At 37.0% G+C, this 18,702-nt stretch overlaps 1 protein-coding gene across 4 annotated transcripts in view; it reads right to left on the bottom strand.

Moving 5' to 3' along the window:
* SMYD3 (SET and MYND domain containing 3) overlaps positions 1-18,702 on the bottom strand; it is a 720,594-nt gene that overhangs the window by 537,154 nt on the left and 164,738 nt on the right. For all 4 annotated transcript variants that reach the window (XM_073801287.1, XM_073801276.1, XM_073801290.1 and 1 more), the window contains exon 2: positions 4,518-4,581. In XM_073801287.1, the coding sequence (XP_073657388.1) occupies positions 4,518-4,581 (64 nt within the window). The remainder of the gene's footprint in view (positions 1-4,517; positions 4,582-18,702) is intronic.

The following is an 18,702-nucleotide window of genomic DNA, read 5'->3' as shown; positions in this document are numbered from 1 at the left end:
AGTTCGCATGCCACAACTAAGTAGCCCGTGAGCCGCAACTAAGGAGTCTTCCTGCCACAACTAAGACCTGGCGCAACCAAATAAATTAATAAAATAAATAAAAATAAATTTTAGAAAAGTATAGATACAGAGAACAGACAGGTGTTTGCCAGAGGCAGGAGATGGGGGTAAGTGGGGGAGGGGAGAAATGGGTGAAGGTGATCAAACGGTTTATAAAAATTAAATAATTCTTGGGGAGGGTTTCCTTGGCAGTGCAGGGGTTAAGACTCTGTGCTTCCAATGCAGGGGGCGCAGGTTCAATTCCTGGTTGGGGAACTAAGATCCTACATGCCATGCAGCGTGGTCAAAACAAAAAACAAACAAACAAAAAAGTCCTGGGGATGTAATGTACAGGTTGGTGACTATAGTTAACAATACAGCATTGTATATTTGAAAGTTGCTAAGAGAGTAAATCTTAAATGCTCTCATCACAAGAAAAAATATTATAATTACGTGTGGCAATGGATGTTAACTAAACTTATTGTCGTGATCATTTTGCCATATATACACCTATCAAATCATTATGTTGTATATCTAAAACTAATACAATGTTATATCCCACTTATATTTCCATCTAAAAAAGAAATATTACTACGGACAGGTTATTTAGAGATGATGTAATTTTAAAAATCGAATTCAACAATTATCACTGATGAATGTATTCATTCATTCATTCACTCAACAAATTATGCTACATCTGCAGCAGTGACCCATGCACAGAGCATACCTTCAAGGAGCCTGACATCTAACTACAGAAACAGGCAATTAACCCAATTAAATTTCTGTATGATAAAGGAGGGATACAAACTAGTCTCAGGGGGTTAGGAAAAAGGGAGTGACATTTAATCTGAGTTCTAAAGGATAAATAGGAGTTCGGTAGCTGGGGGGAGAGGTCTGCTCCAGACCCAGGGACTTACATAGCCAAAGGCCCAGAAGTAAAAACGTGGCAAAATCTGCCAGTTTGAATTTCACCCTGAGGAAAGAGAGGGCCAGGGTTTCAAGCTGGTGACTGACAGATCACGCTTACATTCTAGAATAAAATAATCACTCTGGTTCCTGTGTAGAAAAGAGAATAGAAGCTTGTAAGAGTTTAAAGACTGCAGCTAACCTAGGAAAGAGATCATGGTAACATGCACAAGGGTAGTGGTAGAGAAGCTAGAGAGAAGTGAACCAATTCAGATCTTCAGGTGGTAGAATCAGCAGGACATGGTGATTAAGGGGATGTGGAGCCAGGAAAGAACGTAAATCAGAGCTGATGACACCCTGGCAACTAGGACTGCTGAGTGGCTGGTGAGATTATTCACTGAGGTTGAAAAATGCGAAGGAAAGAAGGTCTGGGGTAAGATAATGTGCTCAGGTATAAATATATGGCATTTCAGATACCGGAGCAACACCCAAATAGAGGTGCCCCGTAAGATATGGGTCTGGTGCTCAGGAGAAAGGAGGAGGCTGGAGATGGGAACTGAGAATAATTAATATACAGATGTCAACTGAAGCCATGGGAGTAGATGGGATCACTCTGCAGGCAAATGTAAAGCGAGAAAAGAAAAGCTCAGGCCTGCAGACATTTGCAGAAGTCAAAAAGTTAAATATGATCAAATAATTTTAACCTTTATACAATATTCCCTTTTTGTTTACAGTTAGATACAAAGCCAACTTCTCTACAGAGCACCCAGTACATATTCTATCAGCCTGAAGCCTGGCACAGAGCTATTTATAAAAACCAAGGGCTTGGCTTTCTTCATTATCATCACTTTGGGCATGATACTACAGAAACCAACTTATTAAATCATGCTGTTAAGTGCTTACTAATGTGGAATTCATCAAAAATGAATCAAATCATTCTACAACTAAACATAAAATGCACACTCAAAAATATGATTCACATTTTTAAAGAGGCCTATAATTATCAACAAAAAATAGAGCCTCTTTCTGCTAATATAGTACTTTTTAAAAGTATGTAAACTGCAATTTGATGTGGTATCCAGCTGCTTGTTTTGCTCTGCAATTAATTCAATTAGAAATGTACATATTATGAATCAAAGTAAATCCAGCAGAGATGAAATAGTAATTGGTGAATTTGCTTAAAATTGGTTTACTTGCTATCTATATTACAAATTTTGAGAATGTTTTTTCATAAGAAAACTTAGCCTGTTCCTCCTCTTTGATCTCATAATCATCTGTGATATGCTGATTATGCCAATATAGAAATAAGACTGGATCCAATATATAACCCCTCTATTACATTATATGACACCTCATAACAAGGTATATACAGAGGAATACAAACAGTTCTGTACATAGCAGTAAATATATACATGTATGTGTATACTACGTATGACGCATAGACTAACAGTTTGGTGTGTATCCTCGACTCACAAAACAAACACAGAGAGACTACCTCTGGAAGAGAGAAGTAGGAATGGGAGAAGAATGCTGGAGGAAGACTTTTACTTTTCACCCTGCATTAGTCTATACTGTGCTAATTTTTATAATGCAAATGTATCCTTGTATCGCTTATGTTTAAAAATGAAGTGTGAAAACTGATGCCACTGATACCTTCCTTATGAGCACAGGGGACATTGTACCCTATAACACCTCAGCTTCTTGTGGAGAGCTCACTGATGCTATGGCCCCATACATCAAACGCTAAGCTACTGACAAAAGTTATGTCCCCCTAGGGTAAATGTATTTTGGATTTTATGCTATGAATTCGCATCCTCTATATCAATTTCCATTCCAAGTGCTTTTGTTCATTACTGTTCATAGTTCAGTCTGTCAGTTTAATTTTGTGCTGCTTTGTAGGTATCCACAATAATTACAATGTTTAATGCTGTACCTTAAGGGTGAGCTTAACAGAGCAGTTTAAATGCATATGTTCTGGCCATTCTTTGACTCCCACCCCATCTCCTCTACACACACACCCTATCCCCTGCACACAGACAAGCATGTCCACTAGCTGTGTTATATATGATATCTTTCGTCTTACTAGCTATTTTCCCATTACCTTCTACAGTATATCTGACGATGACATTATTATTGATGCTACAGTAAACAGCTAATATACGTGGTAAAAACACATGCACTATAATGAATCAAAATGACATACCTACTCATCAGACTCCCTCTACTCATTCTAATCAGATAATGGGTTTTGTTGTTTTTTTTTCTTGAGTGTACTACAAAAGGAGGAAGTAGCCCTCCCTACAGTCATAAAAACAAGGGAAAATAAAAGTAAATGTTTATTTCATTGAGAACAGAAAGGAAGCTCAACTAGAAAATCTGTATCAAATAATATAATTCATTTGGTTCTATATGTAGTCTTCTTAACTTGAAGTTCCCTGAAGCATGGGTGGCAAGTGACACAGACACATACCCTCCAATTAGACTTTTTATTATGACCTAATTCATTAGAGCATAATTAAATTTCTTATTAAATGATTAACCGTAAGGTTAGAAGAAAAGGTCATGTTGAATGTTAATTATACATCCTTTGAAGAATTTCAAAGATGTTAACAGCAGTACTCTCATAGACTGTCAGTTGTTGTTAATTAACTCAAACTCTTGGAAGGCAACTGAGCATTCTCTTTAAAAATTCAAAATGCATATATCCTTTTACTAATCAGTACAACGGGGAAGAATTTATCCTACAATCAATTTGCACAAGTGTGCAAAAATGTGCACGAAAGGATGCCTGGTGCAGTACTGGCAATACCAAATATTGGGAAAAAATTATGCATTCATTAGTGGGGAAATTATGATTGTGGTGCATTCATATGATAGAATGAACACGAGGATACAAAAAGTTCTTCTAGATAGATTATTAAATGAAAATGGAAATCAAGGTATAAAAGAATTTGTGCCAGAATAACCTGTATCTGTTTTTAAAAACAAAAGATAAAGATACATGAATGTGTTTGCACCAAAAAAATGCTGCGAAGATACATAAGAACCTTAACAGTGGTTAGCTCTGGGAAATGGGACTGAAGTCAAGAGGACAAGAAGATGGAGAGGAGTAAACATTTAACTTTTCTTCAGTGATACACACACACACACACACACACACACACTATATGGATAGAGTTTATGTATATATTATGTATATATAATTATTACCATATACATATATGATTTTTAAGTTGAAGGAAAAAAACAAGTTAAAATAAATAAAAGATTATGAAGAAACAGAAATAGTTCAACAGGCATAATGGAGAACAAATTTTATTTTATTTTTTTGCGATACGCGGGCCTCTCACTGTTGTGGCCTCTCCCGTTGCGGAGCACAGGCTCCGGACGCACAGGCTCAGCGGCCATGGCTCACAGGCCCAGCCGCTCTGCGGCATGTGAGATCTTCCCGGACCGGGGCACGAACCCGTGTCGCCTGCATTGGCAGGCGGACTCTCAACCACTGCGCCACCAGGGAAGCCTGGAGAACCAATTTAAGAGTAGAGAGCTTACATACAGCAGAACCTTCTTACCTGACACTTAGCACTACAGTATTTGGCAACTCGGCATTGAGAGCATCGCATCAGCTTTTCCTTCCTGTTAAAAAATAAAGTTCACATTAGGAAATGAATGAGAATCATATATGGCTGAAGAAAGAAAACATAAGTCAAGGTATTGACACCAATATGTTCTGCTCACTCTATCTGTATGGTCCATGAGATTTAGATTTTCACAGTGATGAACATCTTCTTTCACCTTCAATGTGAGACATATACCTAATAACTAGTGTTCTTTTTTTTAAAATTGTGGTAAGATATATATAACAAAAAATTTACCACTTTAACTATTTTTAAGTGTACGGCTTCAGTGGCCTTAAGTACATTCACATTGTTGTGTAACAGTCACCACCACTAATGTTCTTTTTAACATAAATTTAATGAAAACACAGAGATTCCCACTTAGGCAAAAAATTTCACTTCATAGAGTTCTTTTTTTCATAGAGTTTTTAATGTCTCCATATGAAATTAAGAATCTAGCCTATCAACTAACTGAAAGTACCCTACACCATTCAAATAGAAAAATTTTACAAGTTTAAATTTATCATGTAGTTTAATTATAATATATTCCTTCTGGGAAATGATTTTCAATTTCCATTAAATTCAATTACTACTTTCAACTTGCTAAATTGAGATGCACCAAAGTTATGTCCTCCCCAAATCGCCTGAGGAAGGAAAAAGCCAAAACAAAGAAAAACTTGGATTATAAAATAAAAACAATAAATCTGATGATGAAATTCACAGTAACAAATATCAGACTGGACTGTAGATACTTTCAAGGCAGCCAAGAGCATTAAAAGTCAAACTATAGTATTAACAACAGTGACAAAACAGGAACAAATCTTTCTAAGCACTTCTGATGTGCCAGGTAGTGTTCAAAGTTCTTTACATCTATTGACTCACACTTAACTTCAGATAGTCCTATAACTAAGCAGTTTTATTATGTCCATTTTAGAGATACTTCAATACATTTTCAAGAGATAAGAAGCAGATGACTAAGGAAACACACCATAAAGTTCAAGTGGCAGGTGACATTGAAACGGTAACAACTGAACGCTGCAGAGAATCAGAACTTGAATATACCAGGTACCTCACCCATAGAAGAGCAGCAGTGAGATATGGAGCATATAACATGGGGGGAGGTTAAAAGTCTAAATAAAGCAAAGTCCAAACACCTCCTACCCCCAAGTGTAGAATTACAGGTGTCAGATATCAACATCCCAGACAACAACCCAACCCAAGCAACCTGGCCCTAAAGTTCTTGCTTTTAACCATCATATTATACTACCACTCTTAGACAAAACTGGATAAAAACAAAATCCACCCATAGACTATTTTTCTTTAATTAATTAATTTTTTAATTTAATTTTTTTTTTAATTTTTGGCTGTGCTGGGTCTTCGTTGCTGCATGCGGGCTTTCTCTAGTTGTGGCGAGCGGGGGCTACTCTTCGTTGCGGTACGCGGGCTTCTCATTGTGGTGGCTTCTCTTGCTGCGGAGCACGGGCTCTAGGTGCTTGGGCTTCAGTAGTTGTGGCATGCGGGCTCAGCAGGTGTGTCTTGGAGACTCTAGAGCACAGGCTCAGTAGTTGTGGCGCACGAGCTTAGTTGCTCCGTGGCATGTGGGATCCTCCTGGACCAGGGAACGAACCAGTGTCCCCTACATTGGCTGGTGGATTCCTAACCACTGTACCACCAGGGAAGTCCCGTCATAGACTATTTATGAGACACACTCCAAATAAAAGGACATACAAAGGTGGAATGAGATGGATATGCTTAGGCAATATTAACATTAATATTAAAATTAATTAAACACTAATAGAAAAAAGCCTGTGTAACTATATCAATATCAGAAAAAGAGACATTAAGGTTAAAAATATTACTAGAGATGAATAAGGTCAATACACAAAGATAAAAGACTCCAATCACTAGGTATTAAGTACCTAGTAACAAATGTTCGCAGTCTAAAAATACATAAAGTAAAAGTAACATCTAAAAAAAATGATCAATACACAATAAATTAATACAAGTAAGGCCTTAAAAATAATGCCTGGAATATACTAAGTACCATACAAGTATTAGTTATCAAGTCTTTTTCAGGAATTCATAGATCAAGCACATAAAGAATAAGGAGCTCTATAATTTACTTGATCTCATGCAAAACACAGTCCCTTGCACCTTTTATATTAATGTGTATTCACATAATCTTTTCAAGCACCCACTGGCCATTTACAAAATATGCCCACACATTAGGCCACAGAACAAATCTAAAAATCCCAAAGAATCAATATTATACAGATAATTTTCTCCAACCATAAAAGAATTAGATTAGAAATCAGTAAAAAAGTAAACCCAGTAAAATCTCATATTTATAGAAACTTAAAAGCTTATATAATTCAAGGATCAAAGAGTTGTCATGAAAATTAGAAAATGTATTAGATTAAATAATAAAAAAAATCGAAACGTGAGATATAGTTAAAGTAATACTTAAAGGAACATTTATAGCTTTAAATGTTTATGTTGACCGCAGTGGCACAATTTTTTAATCTCCTTAACTTTCCCCATAAAAAAATGACAGAGCAAGTAGGAAATAGGAAACCTAACCATCACTCCCCACCCTGGAAAATATCTACAACAAACCCAAAAATATTAGCAGGAAAAAGAAAACACACACACATACACACACACACACACACTACTAGCTTCAAGACTTGAATTAAATCAGTATATTTGTGGGAGAAAACAAAGAAGGCCACTTCCAATAGACCTGAAAACAGAAGAAGCCCCAAACTGCCAAAAGATCCCTGGCAGAAAGCCTGTCAAGCCAAACTGAGAACTGCAGCCAAGACTGGGAAAGTATGCTTTCTGCAGGAACACTCCTGAGGATGAGGTTCCTGGGGCTCCCCTGAATCCTGCTTTCCTTAGACCTGGCTCCTCAGATTTCCCCTCATTTCCTTTTTTCTTGTCTAAGTTATTCAGAGGCTATTTCTGTTGCTTGCAAATAAAGATTCCCAACTATACAAAGTGTTTCATCTCCATTTTTAAAAATAATAAGCAGGGCTTCCCTGGTGGCGCGGTGGTTGAGAGTCTGCCTGCCGATGCAGGGGACATGGGTTCGTGCCCCGGTCCGGGAGGATCCCACATGCCGCGGAGCGGCTGGGCCCGTGAGCCATGGCCACTGAGGCTGTGCGTCCGGAGCCTGTGCTCCGCAACGGGAGAGGCCACAGCAGTGAGAGGCCCGTGTACTGCAAAAAGGAAGGAAAAAGAAAAAAATAAATAAACAAATAAAAATAATAAGCAGAATCAAAATACCCAGGAAAATCAGTGATGAACCTGGTAGCAAATATTAAAACTTCGTCTTCTCCCTCCCATAGCTCTCAACCACAGGCTTTAATGAATTTTAACACAGAATTTCAGCAAAATAAATAGCAAGATGATTCAAAGTACTGGGATAATTCAGCTGCCATTTGATGTGTGAAAAAAAATTCCTTAACATGAGTTATTTAAATGTTTGGGGTTACTTTTACATATCAAATAACCAAACAAATAAATTTAAGTTCTCAAGTTTCAAAAAAAAAGGTCAACTGAATCCAAGAGAAAAGTAGTGTGTCTGATTAGAGGAACCACTGAGGCTTTGAAGAGTTACTGCTTTTCCCTGTTGAGTAAGGTTCAGAGTAATAGCCTCCTGGTAAGGTCTCCCTGCAGAGAAAAAATTTGGGCAGCAGTGGGAGAGGAAAATAAGTATTAGAAACATAGCCACCCAGACAGTTCATGAAAACATTCTTTCTCTCTTAAAAAAAAAAAAATCAACACATCATTTCCAACTGAAAGACAAACCCACATTTTTCTTTAAAAAATCAGAAATGTACATGTCAAATAAAAAACAGAATTAATTAGAAGCCCTAAATAAAAAGGATCACTTATTCTAGGTGGTAGCTCCAGAGGCTAAAACAAGAAATACTGAATGGAAGCGAGAGAGGGACAGATTCTGTCTAAAGGTAAAGAAGATCGTTGTGGCAACAGCAACTGTTCAAAAATCAAAAGAAATGCCCTGAGGAGGAGGAGTTCCAGGTCATTTGACATGTTCAAGGAGAATCTGATAGGTACATTTACAGACATATGTACAGGAAATTCCAGCACTGCAGAGGAGCATGAATTAAATGTTTCCTTCTAATTCCAAAAGTATTTGGTTCTGCTTCTCCTGTGTAACAAAAAAATATAAATAAAATTTGAAGATAACAAAATTTGTGCCTATTATTAGGCCAAACATGATAACCTCACAGGAGTAGAGAAGTGAACAATATACAATTCTCACAGACTCCACAAACATCCTGTTTGCAAAGCGATTATTTCAAGAGTCCATCCAGAACTGGAATTTCTGAATAAAAAGGAATCTAAAGAAACAGGTTAGGAATGTATCAGTAACAGAACCTCTTTTTTCGCCTCCACTTAAGAGATAAATAGTAGCAGTCTACCTCTAAATTAAAGAAGATATTAAAATTATTGTATACTACAATAAATGGAAGTTTTAGGCCCCGATCCCAAAAAAGCAAAAAGGGTTCCCTTATCACTTGTTCATATAAACTTGGATGTTACTGAACACAATGTCAAATCAGAGAAAATTCTCAGCTTGCTCCAGTGCTCCAGATACAGTGATTCACGGAGCATAAGTTAAGTCCTCTCTTCCAAGTAAAAGTTGGGTCGTAATTAGTTTCTCCAATAGCCTAGGCAACTGAAGTGTGGAAAGGAAATTAAAATAAAGCTAAATTAATTGTTCTGCTGCTATACAAATTAAAAAGTCATACAGTTGACCCTTGAACAACATGGGGCTTAGGGGCGCCAACCCTCCATGCAGCTGAAAATCTATGTATAACTTCCCAGTTTGGCCCTACATATCTGAGGGTCTGCATCCACGGATTCAACCAAACTCGGATGGTGTTGTACTGTAGTGTGTATTTAGTGAAAAAAACTGCGTTTTTTTTTCACTAAAACATAGTGGACCCACGCAGTTCAAACCCGTGTTATTCAAGGGTCAATCGTATATGGATATAGGGGAAACCACTATCTCTAAGAAATCAAAGAGGAAAGGGGATTAATTGGCTCCCTCATATCCCAACAACTGGAGTACTATTTAAGGGAACATCTCTCTGTCCTTCTTGGTTATCTGAGGGCAAAAGTATCCTACTGTTTAGAAACTCTGCCCTAAAATAATACGGCCAGTTGCCAGGTAGAGAGAAAGAAGTTTCCTGGAAAGGGTATAGAAAATGAACAAATTCTATCCCAAATTTCCCCCAGCCCTGGCACGTACAGAATCCATTTAAAACTTCCTACAGAGGGAAAAAATGCATCTACAACACATTCATAGATAATATACTTATCATACAGGGTTCCTTCCTAGTAACATGCCTCGATCTCCTAAAAGTCTCCCAGTGTGTCTAGCGGTTGAATCTCTCCTTCAACAGCCATCCTCACAGTGGAAGGAAACTGGCTCACTGTTGACCAGTCAGATGCAGGCGAAGGCTCAGACACCACAGGGAAGCCAGGCGACCCTCCCGCTCGCTGAAGCACACTCATCTGGATGGAGCACAGCCCAGCACAATCAGAAGCAACCCCAGAGCCCAGGGTGTGCCTTTGCAGCCTCCTCATTCAAGGTGAAGATCCCTGCCCAGTGATCTTTTGCACCGTGAATATCTCAAGGACCAGATTTTACTTTGTGGCTGATCAATGAGGAAATTTGTTTTGTGGCTGATTTCTTTGGGAAGAAATCTGAGCTGAGAAAAAGACCAGAGCGCATTGAGTAAAGCCTGTACCACTTACAGGTGCTAAGGAAAAAGTGTTGACTTACGGGATGTCTGATTTAGTACCCCAGGCCTTATACAAGTTTTAAGAAAATTCCCTGAGTAGAATTCCTATGAAAGTATTTTTTCACATAATTAAGACCCAAGATGCTCTATGGAGTATGAGAAATACTGAATGTCATGATGGGCAAGCTCTTAAAAATAAAGAATAAAAACTCTCCATTTGTTCTTAAATGGAGAAAGCCAAAATACCTAAGTGAAAGAAGTCTAAATACAATTTTTTAAACAAAAATACCACAGAAATATTTATTTACAGAATTTTTATGTTTGTTAATATCTTTAAAACCTCAGAATCCTGATTCATTAGAAATGTTAATGTCATGTAACCAAGTACTTGGCTATATTTCCCCCTGGAAATTTCTGAAGCAAAAGAAGTTCTACATTATGAAAAAGAGATTATCCCAAATAGAATCATGTTATTCTATGCAAGGGTAGTGCAACACATAGTCTGGCCAAGTAAAATACACCGGAAAATGCTAAAGAACTCCTTTAGGCATAAATATTCATAATAATATATTAAAGGGATCCTCCATTTTTGTTTGGAGATGGTAACTGTGTGGGTTTGGGCCCAAAGGCCTTTTTAAAAATTAAAGAGATTCATATCCACCATCCACCTATCAAATGGTCTTTAATACAAAGCAGCAGATGTGATCAAAATAATATATAATAGATTCATAACACAGGAATATAGAAAGAATTGGTTTGGACTCCTTTTTCTATATTCCCTATCACTTTATTTCCTATTTCTAATATTTAAAGTACAAAACAAGAAAATGCAATGGATAATATTTCAGGGAAAATGAATCTGTGATTCACAGGCACCATAACTTCATGGGAGAAGCACAAGTAATTTAAACCCACATTAGCACTTAGGGAAAAGCACAGCAAAGTATTTGAGCCAAGTTAGTCAAGAGAGGCAGACCCTCTTACTTGGGGACTTCCCTTTTTCACTGTCCTTGGTCTCTTAAAGCTTCTGTACTGGCGGAGACTATGCTACCTGATGAACACAAACTCCAGTAGTTAAATCAACAAGTGTTCAGTGACTGGCCACCGTGTAAGGTGTAAGGTCCTGGGTGGGTAGGTGTGAGGAGGGTATTACAGTCACTGTTTCTAGCAGCTCGTGGTAAAGGAGGACAGATCAACACATACCACTTGCAGAATGAGCTACAATACAAAACTGTGTTTTGAAAAACAGCACAGCTACAGGGCCCTAGTTCAGAAGAAGGAAAAGTCACTTTCTGACAGGTAAAGAGTGAATTGGAGAGGGTGTTATAAGGGAAAAGGAAGGCACCATACCTAGGAGGGAAAATATTTTACCAATTTAGAGTTCAAAATCTGTAGTCCAAGTGCTATAGTCTGAATGTTTGTGTCCCCCTGCCCTAAATTCATGAGTTGAAATCCTAACCCCCAAAGATATTAGGAGGTGGGGCCTTTGGGAGGTGCTCAGGTCTTGACGGTTGAACCTTCATTAATGAGATTAGTATTTTTATAAAAGAGACCCCACAGAGATCCCTTACCCCTTCTACCACGTGAGGACAAAGTGAGAAGGTGCCAGCTATGAATTAGGAAGAGGGCCCTTATCAGAATGTGACCAGGCTAGCTGCTCGATACTGGGCTATCCAGCTTCCAGAAGTGTGAGAAATAAACTTAGGTTGTTTATAAGCTACACAGTCTGTGACATTTTATTACAGCAGCCTGAAAGGACTGAGACACCAAGTCCACTCCCTACTAGCAGTGTAACCTTGTAACCTCTCTTAGCCTCAATTTCCTCCTCTGTAAAGTAAGAATAAGTGACTACTCATAAAACTGTTGGGTAGACTATGTGAGGTAATCTACATAAAGTGGCTGCTAACAGAGCGTCTAAGCATAGAGTTAAAACTGAGGATGCTAAGTATATTTTCAAAGTGCTCAAGATAATGTTGCCTATTTCTGTGCCATATCTGAAAATCCCACACCTCTTCCATGGTTGCTAAAAAAGCAAAATCCACATGTGCCACAAATCTGGTCATCTCTTTGCAAGCACACAGAAAATTCACCACTTTTTTTTTGAAATCCACATGTTCCCATAATACTTGACTCTAATTTCAAAATTTGACTAGCATCGTTAAGTGTTTCACTGCTCAATCACGTTCACTAAAGTTTGTATTACTACTATTTTTAATTTGATCAGAATGATTAACTTCAAAGTGGTCTGATTCAAGAAGCTAAAAACGTTTTATGAAAGTTTCATCTGTGGAAATTAAAATCAGAGAAGGCTGTTACGTCTTCAGTAATATTAAAAGGTAATTACAACTCCTAATATTCTGCTTGCTTTATGTAAAATAATGTCTATTACAAGTTGAGAAAATTAACATTTTTACAAGAGTACAGATTTAAACTCTCCTCATTATATGATATTTCTCTACAAAATTGGATATTGTGTGCTGTGGGTCACTCTAACAGCTAAGAATTGAAAACTGGTGACTTAAAGGTGTTTCTTAGGCAGAGCACACACAAGTAGACTGAAGAAAGCTGTGACCAAAACGAATTGCTGAAGAGGGATTGTTTTCTAGTGACAACATCTTTGTTTCTAAATAGGAAACCTCTTTAGCCTAGTCGAGTAATACAACTCTGATAAGTCTAAGAGATATATTCGTTTTCCCTAAGTCTTGAAATTTTTTTTAAGTGAGGAAGAAGAAAAAAACCTGACTTTGCCTAAAGACTGAAATCAGATACCCTTTAAATATGTTAAGTATTGCTATTATAAATATCACACAGCATACACATAAAAATAAAAGTACCATGGGTAAAATATCAAAGAAGGTACAAGAAAATCTGGTCAACATTTTCATTAACATACTAAAACCTAAGCCTTCAAAATGGCAAAAGCTGCTCACCTTGGTTTCAAATGCAGGGTATACTTTATCACCATGAATGAATTATCTATCATGCTACCTCTAATTAGAAAATGAGGTTATCAGCAGCATGTTTCCATTTTAACTTGAACAGTGAGAAATCCAAAAGTCAAAATCACTATCGAACTATATTTATCTGTTCACTTCAGAGGCCTGGAAGCCATTTTCTCCTGGCTGCTTAAAAATTTGCTCTTCTATTTTATAATTAAGTATATTACTTCGTTTAACCTCTAACTATAAATTTCCTCAAGTCCTCCTGGAAGTAAGCATTAATGAAATCTCAGATAACTCATTCTCAACTTTGGAGAATAAAATGGCACTTTAAGTTTATAAAGAAACACTGTGCTGACCTAATCCCAAAATAAAGAAACCTTAAAAGATGAGTCCTTAGGAGACACAGAATTAAATGTTTCACCTGCCAATGCATTATAATTAATTGTAAATTCTTAATGATTTTTTTTTTTAAGGAGAATGATCATCAGCTGATAACCGCTGAATGAGAGTTAACAGGGGCCGTGCAAGGGTTTTCATGCCTGTGTTGTCCTCCTACAGCGAGCAGGTACTATGGCCGATATAAGGTTCTCCCACGGCCCCCCAACGTTACCCTCACATACTCTACTTATCAAACACCCTTATGAGTTTGATAATATATTGTGATGAAATGCAGACATCACCCCAAAAACCTATGACTACAAGTCATTTGCAACTTAGTATGAATTACCTTAATCAGATAATCGCATTATTTTTCTCTAGACCCTTAGCTGTGATTTCTGGCAATAGACATTTTGCTTAGAGCAGGTATAGAAAGGGAGGAGAACTACCAGAGTGTTCGACATCTAAAAGACCTAGGGAGAAAAGATATCAGAAACCGTGACAATGCACCAAAATGGAAATTAGAAATGTACAAGAAGACAATTTCATTTGCCCTGAAATGTGGACTCCAGCTCAGTATGCAGACAGGTATGGAATAGAGAAGGTAAGCTGAGCAGAAAAAGTTCTAGGAGAACCATACTTTAAACCTGGCTGCTTCATTTATTGCTCTGCAACTGATAGTAATAAATATACTTCTCTGTCCCTAAAGTTGTAAGTTATTCTAAGTCTATTATGATAATAACAATAATAATAAAGGCTACACCTAGAATGTTGAATGGATTTTTCATACTACATATACTTTGTGAAATTAAGTTCTTGTAATGTGTGAAAAAAAAGAGTGAAAAGAAATAAACCAAATTGTTGAAACTTTTCTTTGAGTGATATGAATTGGGGTGATTTTCCCTCTTTTTTCTCTTTTCCAATTTTATATAATAATATTATTTTACTTCCATAATCAAATAAACATCAACTTTAATGAAAAAGCAATATGTACTATTTAATGGCTTTAAATTGCTCTTGGTCTAAGGCAGGACACAGACAGAAAGATCAACAATTTATTCCAATGTTTGGAATAGTAAGCGCAAATGTATGCTTTGTTTACACAAAATTTAAATGAAATTATACTTTATTAATTGAACTTATTTTTAACTGGCATTTGCTACAAATGTAGTGTTAAAAAGTAAAATTGTTTTACTCTTTGATAATATATGAGAACCTGATAATTTAAAATAATGATATCTATCATCATACTATATTTAAAAACTAATATTTCTAGATTTAACATCTTCCAAAATATAAAAAGCAATCATTTCAGAAAAGGAACAATATGAAAAGAAAGAAAAAGTTTTACCACATGAAACTTGGGCTACTTAGCCTCTTTCTGAATACAAGTTTCAACTTCAACTGATGCTTCATTTTTTATTATTCTCTCTGACTTATTTAACTTGAAGTTAATCCACATAAAGTAAAATTTCTTTATTCTCTTACATTAACTTTCACTTTGATTTGGAGTTGGCCAGTCAAAACACCACGTTTTTTTAAAAATTCAGATGCAAATGGAAAATCTTTGAGATACGAGAGAAATCAAAGGCTGTTTCCAAAAATGACCCCGTCATTCATTCACCAATTCATTCTTCAACAAAAAAGTGCCAAGTCCCTTCCAATTGCCAAGCACCTGATTAGGCATATGGCAGGCACTGTCCATTGCTTACCCAACAACCACTTCACTCTTCCCTGCCAAGGGTACTGTGATTTGTTGAAATAGCAGAGATCTCTGGATTTCAGGAAGTGTAGGTTGCCGACTCCAGGGGGATAAATCATCGCTGGTCTAAACTAGTAAAAAGCTCATGCCCCATGGCCACTGGTTGTTCTAATAACAGACCCTGTTACCCAGTTCTGGCAAATGACTTGTAAAGAGATACAGCTGACCCTCATTATTTATGGGTTGTTTATTTGAAAATCTGCCTACTCACTAAAATTTATTTGTAACTCCAAATCAATACTTGCACCATTTTTGTAGTCATTCGTGGATATGTGTGGAGAGGCAAAAAAATTTGAGTTACCCAATGCACATGTTCCCAGCTGAGGTCAAATGAAGTGACATTCTGCTTTCTTATTTCAGCTCTCATACTGTAAACGAGAACCCTTTTCAAGGTCTATCTAGTGCCACACTTTACTCATTTTTGTGCTTTTCATTGGTGATTTCGCTATTTTAAACGGCCAGCTAGTACAGTGCTGCAGTGCTATCTAGTGTCCTAAGCACAAGAAAGCTGTGATGTGTGTTACCCAGGAAATATGTGTGTTAGATAAGCTTCATTCAGGCGTGAGTTATAGTGCTGTTGGCCATGAGTTCAACGTTAATGAATCAACAATACGTATTAAATAAGGTATCTATAAACAGAAACACACACAAAACAAGGTTATGTATTGACTGGCTGATTAAAGTGTGCCCAGAGACTTATAGGAACCTAACTTTGTATATCCCCTAGGAGTGATGGTTCAGTTTTGGCTAATTCAGTGTTTGTGGTGAATAACAAGAATCAACTATATTTCTAATGAGAGACACTTTGTCCATTTCAACTTTCTTTGCTCAAGAGGCAACAAGAGAACAAATACCATCAGACAGAAAGACCCCGATAACATCCAATAGCCAGCAGCTACCAACCTCCAGCTTTTGGATGGGAAAAATAAGTTCCTATTTGTTTAAGCCATTACAGTGGAAATGTATATATAAAGATATAATAAAATGATGCTTCCTTTTCAATAAACACACAGTATACTACTCCTGAAATAAAACAATAACATGTTCTACATTCCGAAAAACCAAGTCCTATAAATGCTGCTTACTGTGCATTCTAGTCAAATAGAGTAGCTTATGTAGCACTTTTATTTCTACCTTTTGAGGTTAAGGTCAACAAACCTGCAATATTATGAACTAATATTTAATTCTTAATAAATTTTGCACTTATTTTTATCATGTACTTACTTAGAAAAATACATTCTCAAAAATCATTTCATTTGACATATAAGGTAAGGAACATCTGACAAATAATACTGTCTGATTAATATATAATTATGTATGAATGTGTATGTATGTGTATATATAAAGATATATCACAATTTATTTTGCCATTCCACATTGAAAGAATTGGCATCGTGTCCATATTGATGGACATTTGGGTCAATTATTTTACTCTTAGAAAACAATGTTACCTGCATTGTACACATATACAATGATTTTCAAAACTATCTGGTCTCAATCTGGACTTAACGTATACATACTACTATATATAAAATAGATAATCAACAAGGACTTACTGTATAGCACAGGGAACTCTACTTGATAATCTGTAATAACCAATATGGGAAAAGAATCTAAAAAGAATGGATATATGCATATGTATAACTGAATCACTTTGCTGTATACCTGAAACTAACACAACACTGTAGATCAACTACACTCCAATAGAAAATAAAAATTAAATTTAAAAAAATTATTGATGGGGCTTCCCTGGTGGCGCAGTGGTTGACAGTCCGCCTGCCGATGCAGGGGACACGGGTTCGTGCCCCGGTCTGGCAGGATCCCACATGCCACGGAGCGGCTGGGCCTGTGAGCCATGGCCGCTGAGCCTGCGCATCCGGAGCCTGTGCTCCGCAACGGGAGAGGCCACAACAGTGAGAGGCCCGCGTACCGCAAAAAAAAAAAAAAATTATTGATGGACTCCAAAGAGGTTTTATTTATGTGGGTTACCTCTATTCATATTTACTATATTAAAGACTAAAATTAAGAAAATTTTAATATATTTATTCATTCATTTAAAATAATAATTCCATTACATGTTGATATAAATAATACATTTTTATGAAAATAACTATATTTTCCAAAATAAAAATAAGTTAGTGAGCAGAGTGGCACTGTTTTACATTTATGCAAATCTCTTAAATATATGGCTTAATAGAATGCAGCTGGATTCTCATTTATGGTTATCATGGAGCTTCTGGAAAACTCCACCGTATACTCATGAGGGAATGAGAGTGAAAAAGGCAAATACTGTCTTAATATTACTATAAAAATAGTTTTAAACTTAGAGGTCCTCTGAAAGTACCTTGGGGAACCCCCAGACATTTCAGGACCCCACTTTGACTTCTGCTGCTTCAGAATACATATTCGTAGAAGTAGAATTGCTGAGTTGTAAGAATGCACATCTTGAAATATTTCACATGTTGACAAATGGCTCTCCAAAGTGGTTGTAGGAATTTACACTCCTGCAGCAGCCTAGTGAGAGTTCTCTTAAATCCATGTCTTGTCAGCCCTGTTGACAGTCATTTTACTTTCTGCTAGCCTGATGGGTGTGAAACGTTGTCTCACTGTGCTTTTACTGGGCATTTTCTAGATAAATAGTCACAGTTTGAGCATCTTTTCAAGTTCATTCACCATTCATGGTTTCTTTTGTGTGAACTGCCTATTCATATCATTTGCCCACTTTCTGCTGGGTTGTCTTTTTTTTTTTTTTTTTTTTTACGGTACGCGGGCCTCTCACTGTTGTGGCCTCTCCCGCTGCGGAGCACAGGCTCCGGACACGCAGGCTCAGCGGCCATGGCTCACGGGCCCAGCCGCTCCGCGGCATGTGGGATCTTCCCGGATCAGGGCACGAACCTGCATCCCCTGCATCGGCAGGCGGACTCAACCACTGCGCCACCAGGGAAGCCCTGGGTTGTCTTTTAAAGAGATTAAACCTACTGAGTTTGATCTCTTGTTGGATGCATGATTTGTAAATTAATTTCTCACAGACTATGTCTGTATTTATTCCTCAATTAGGCACTATAAGAGAATACAATATAGTAGTTAAATCATTGACAATGAAGCCATATGGCCTGGAACTGAATTCCAGTTTATCATTTCGTAGTTGTGTGATACTAAGCCATTTAATCTCTCTAAACCACTGAACAAAAGTGGGAATAATAACAATACCAAAATTATTTGGTTGTAATGAGAATTAAATAAAACATGTGGAAAACTTATTGTGCTTGGTTTACAGG

This window comes from Tursiops truncatus, chromosome 1, assembly GCF_011762595.2.
Source record: "Tursiops truncatus isolate mTurTru1 chromosome 1, mTurTru1.mat.Y, whole genome shotgun sequence".
NCBI classification, from domain to species: Eukaryota; Metazoa; Chordata; class Mammalia; order Artiodactyla; family Delphinidae; genus Tursiops; species Tursiops truncatus.
Note: the sequence above shows the minus strand (reverse complement) of the source record. Positions and strands in the feature narration are given on the sequence as shown.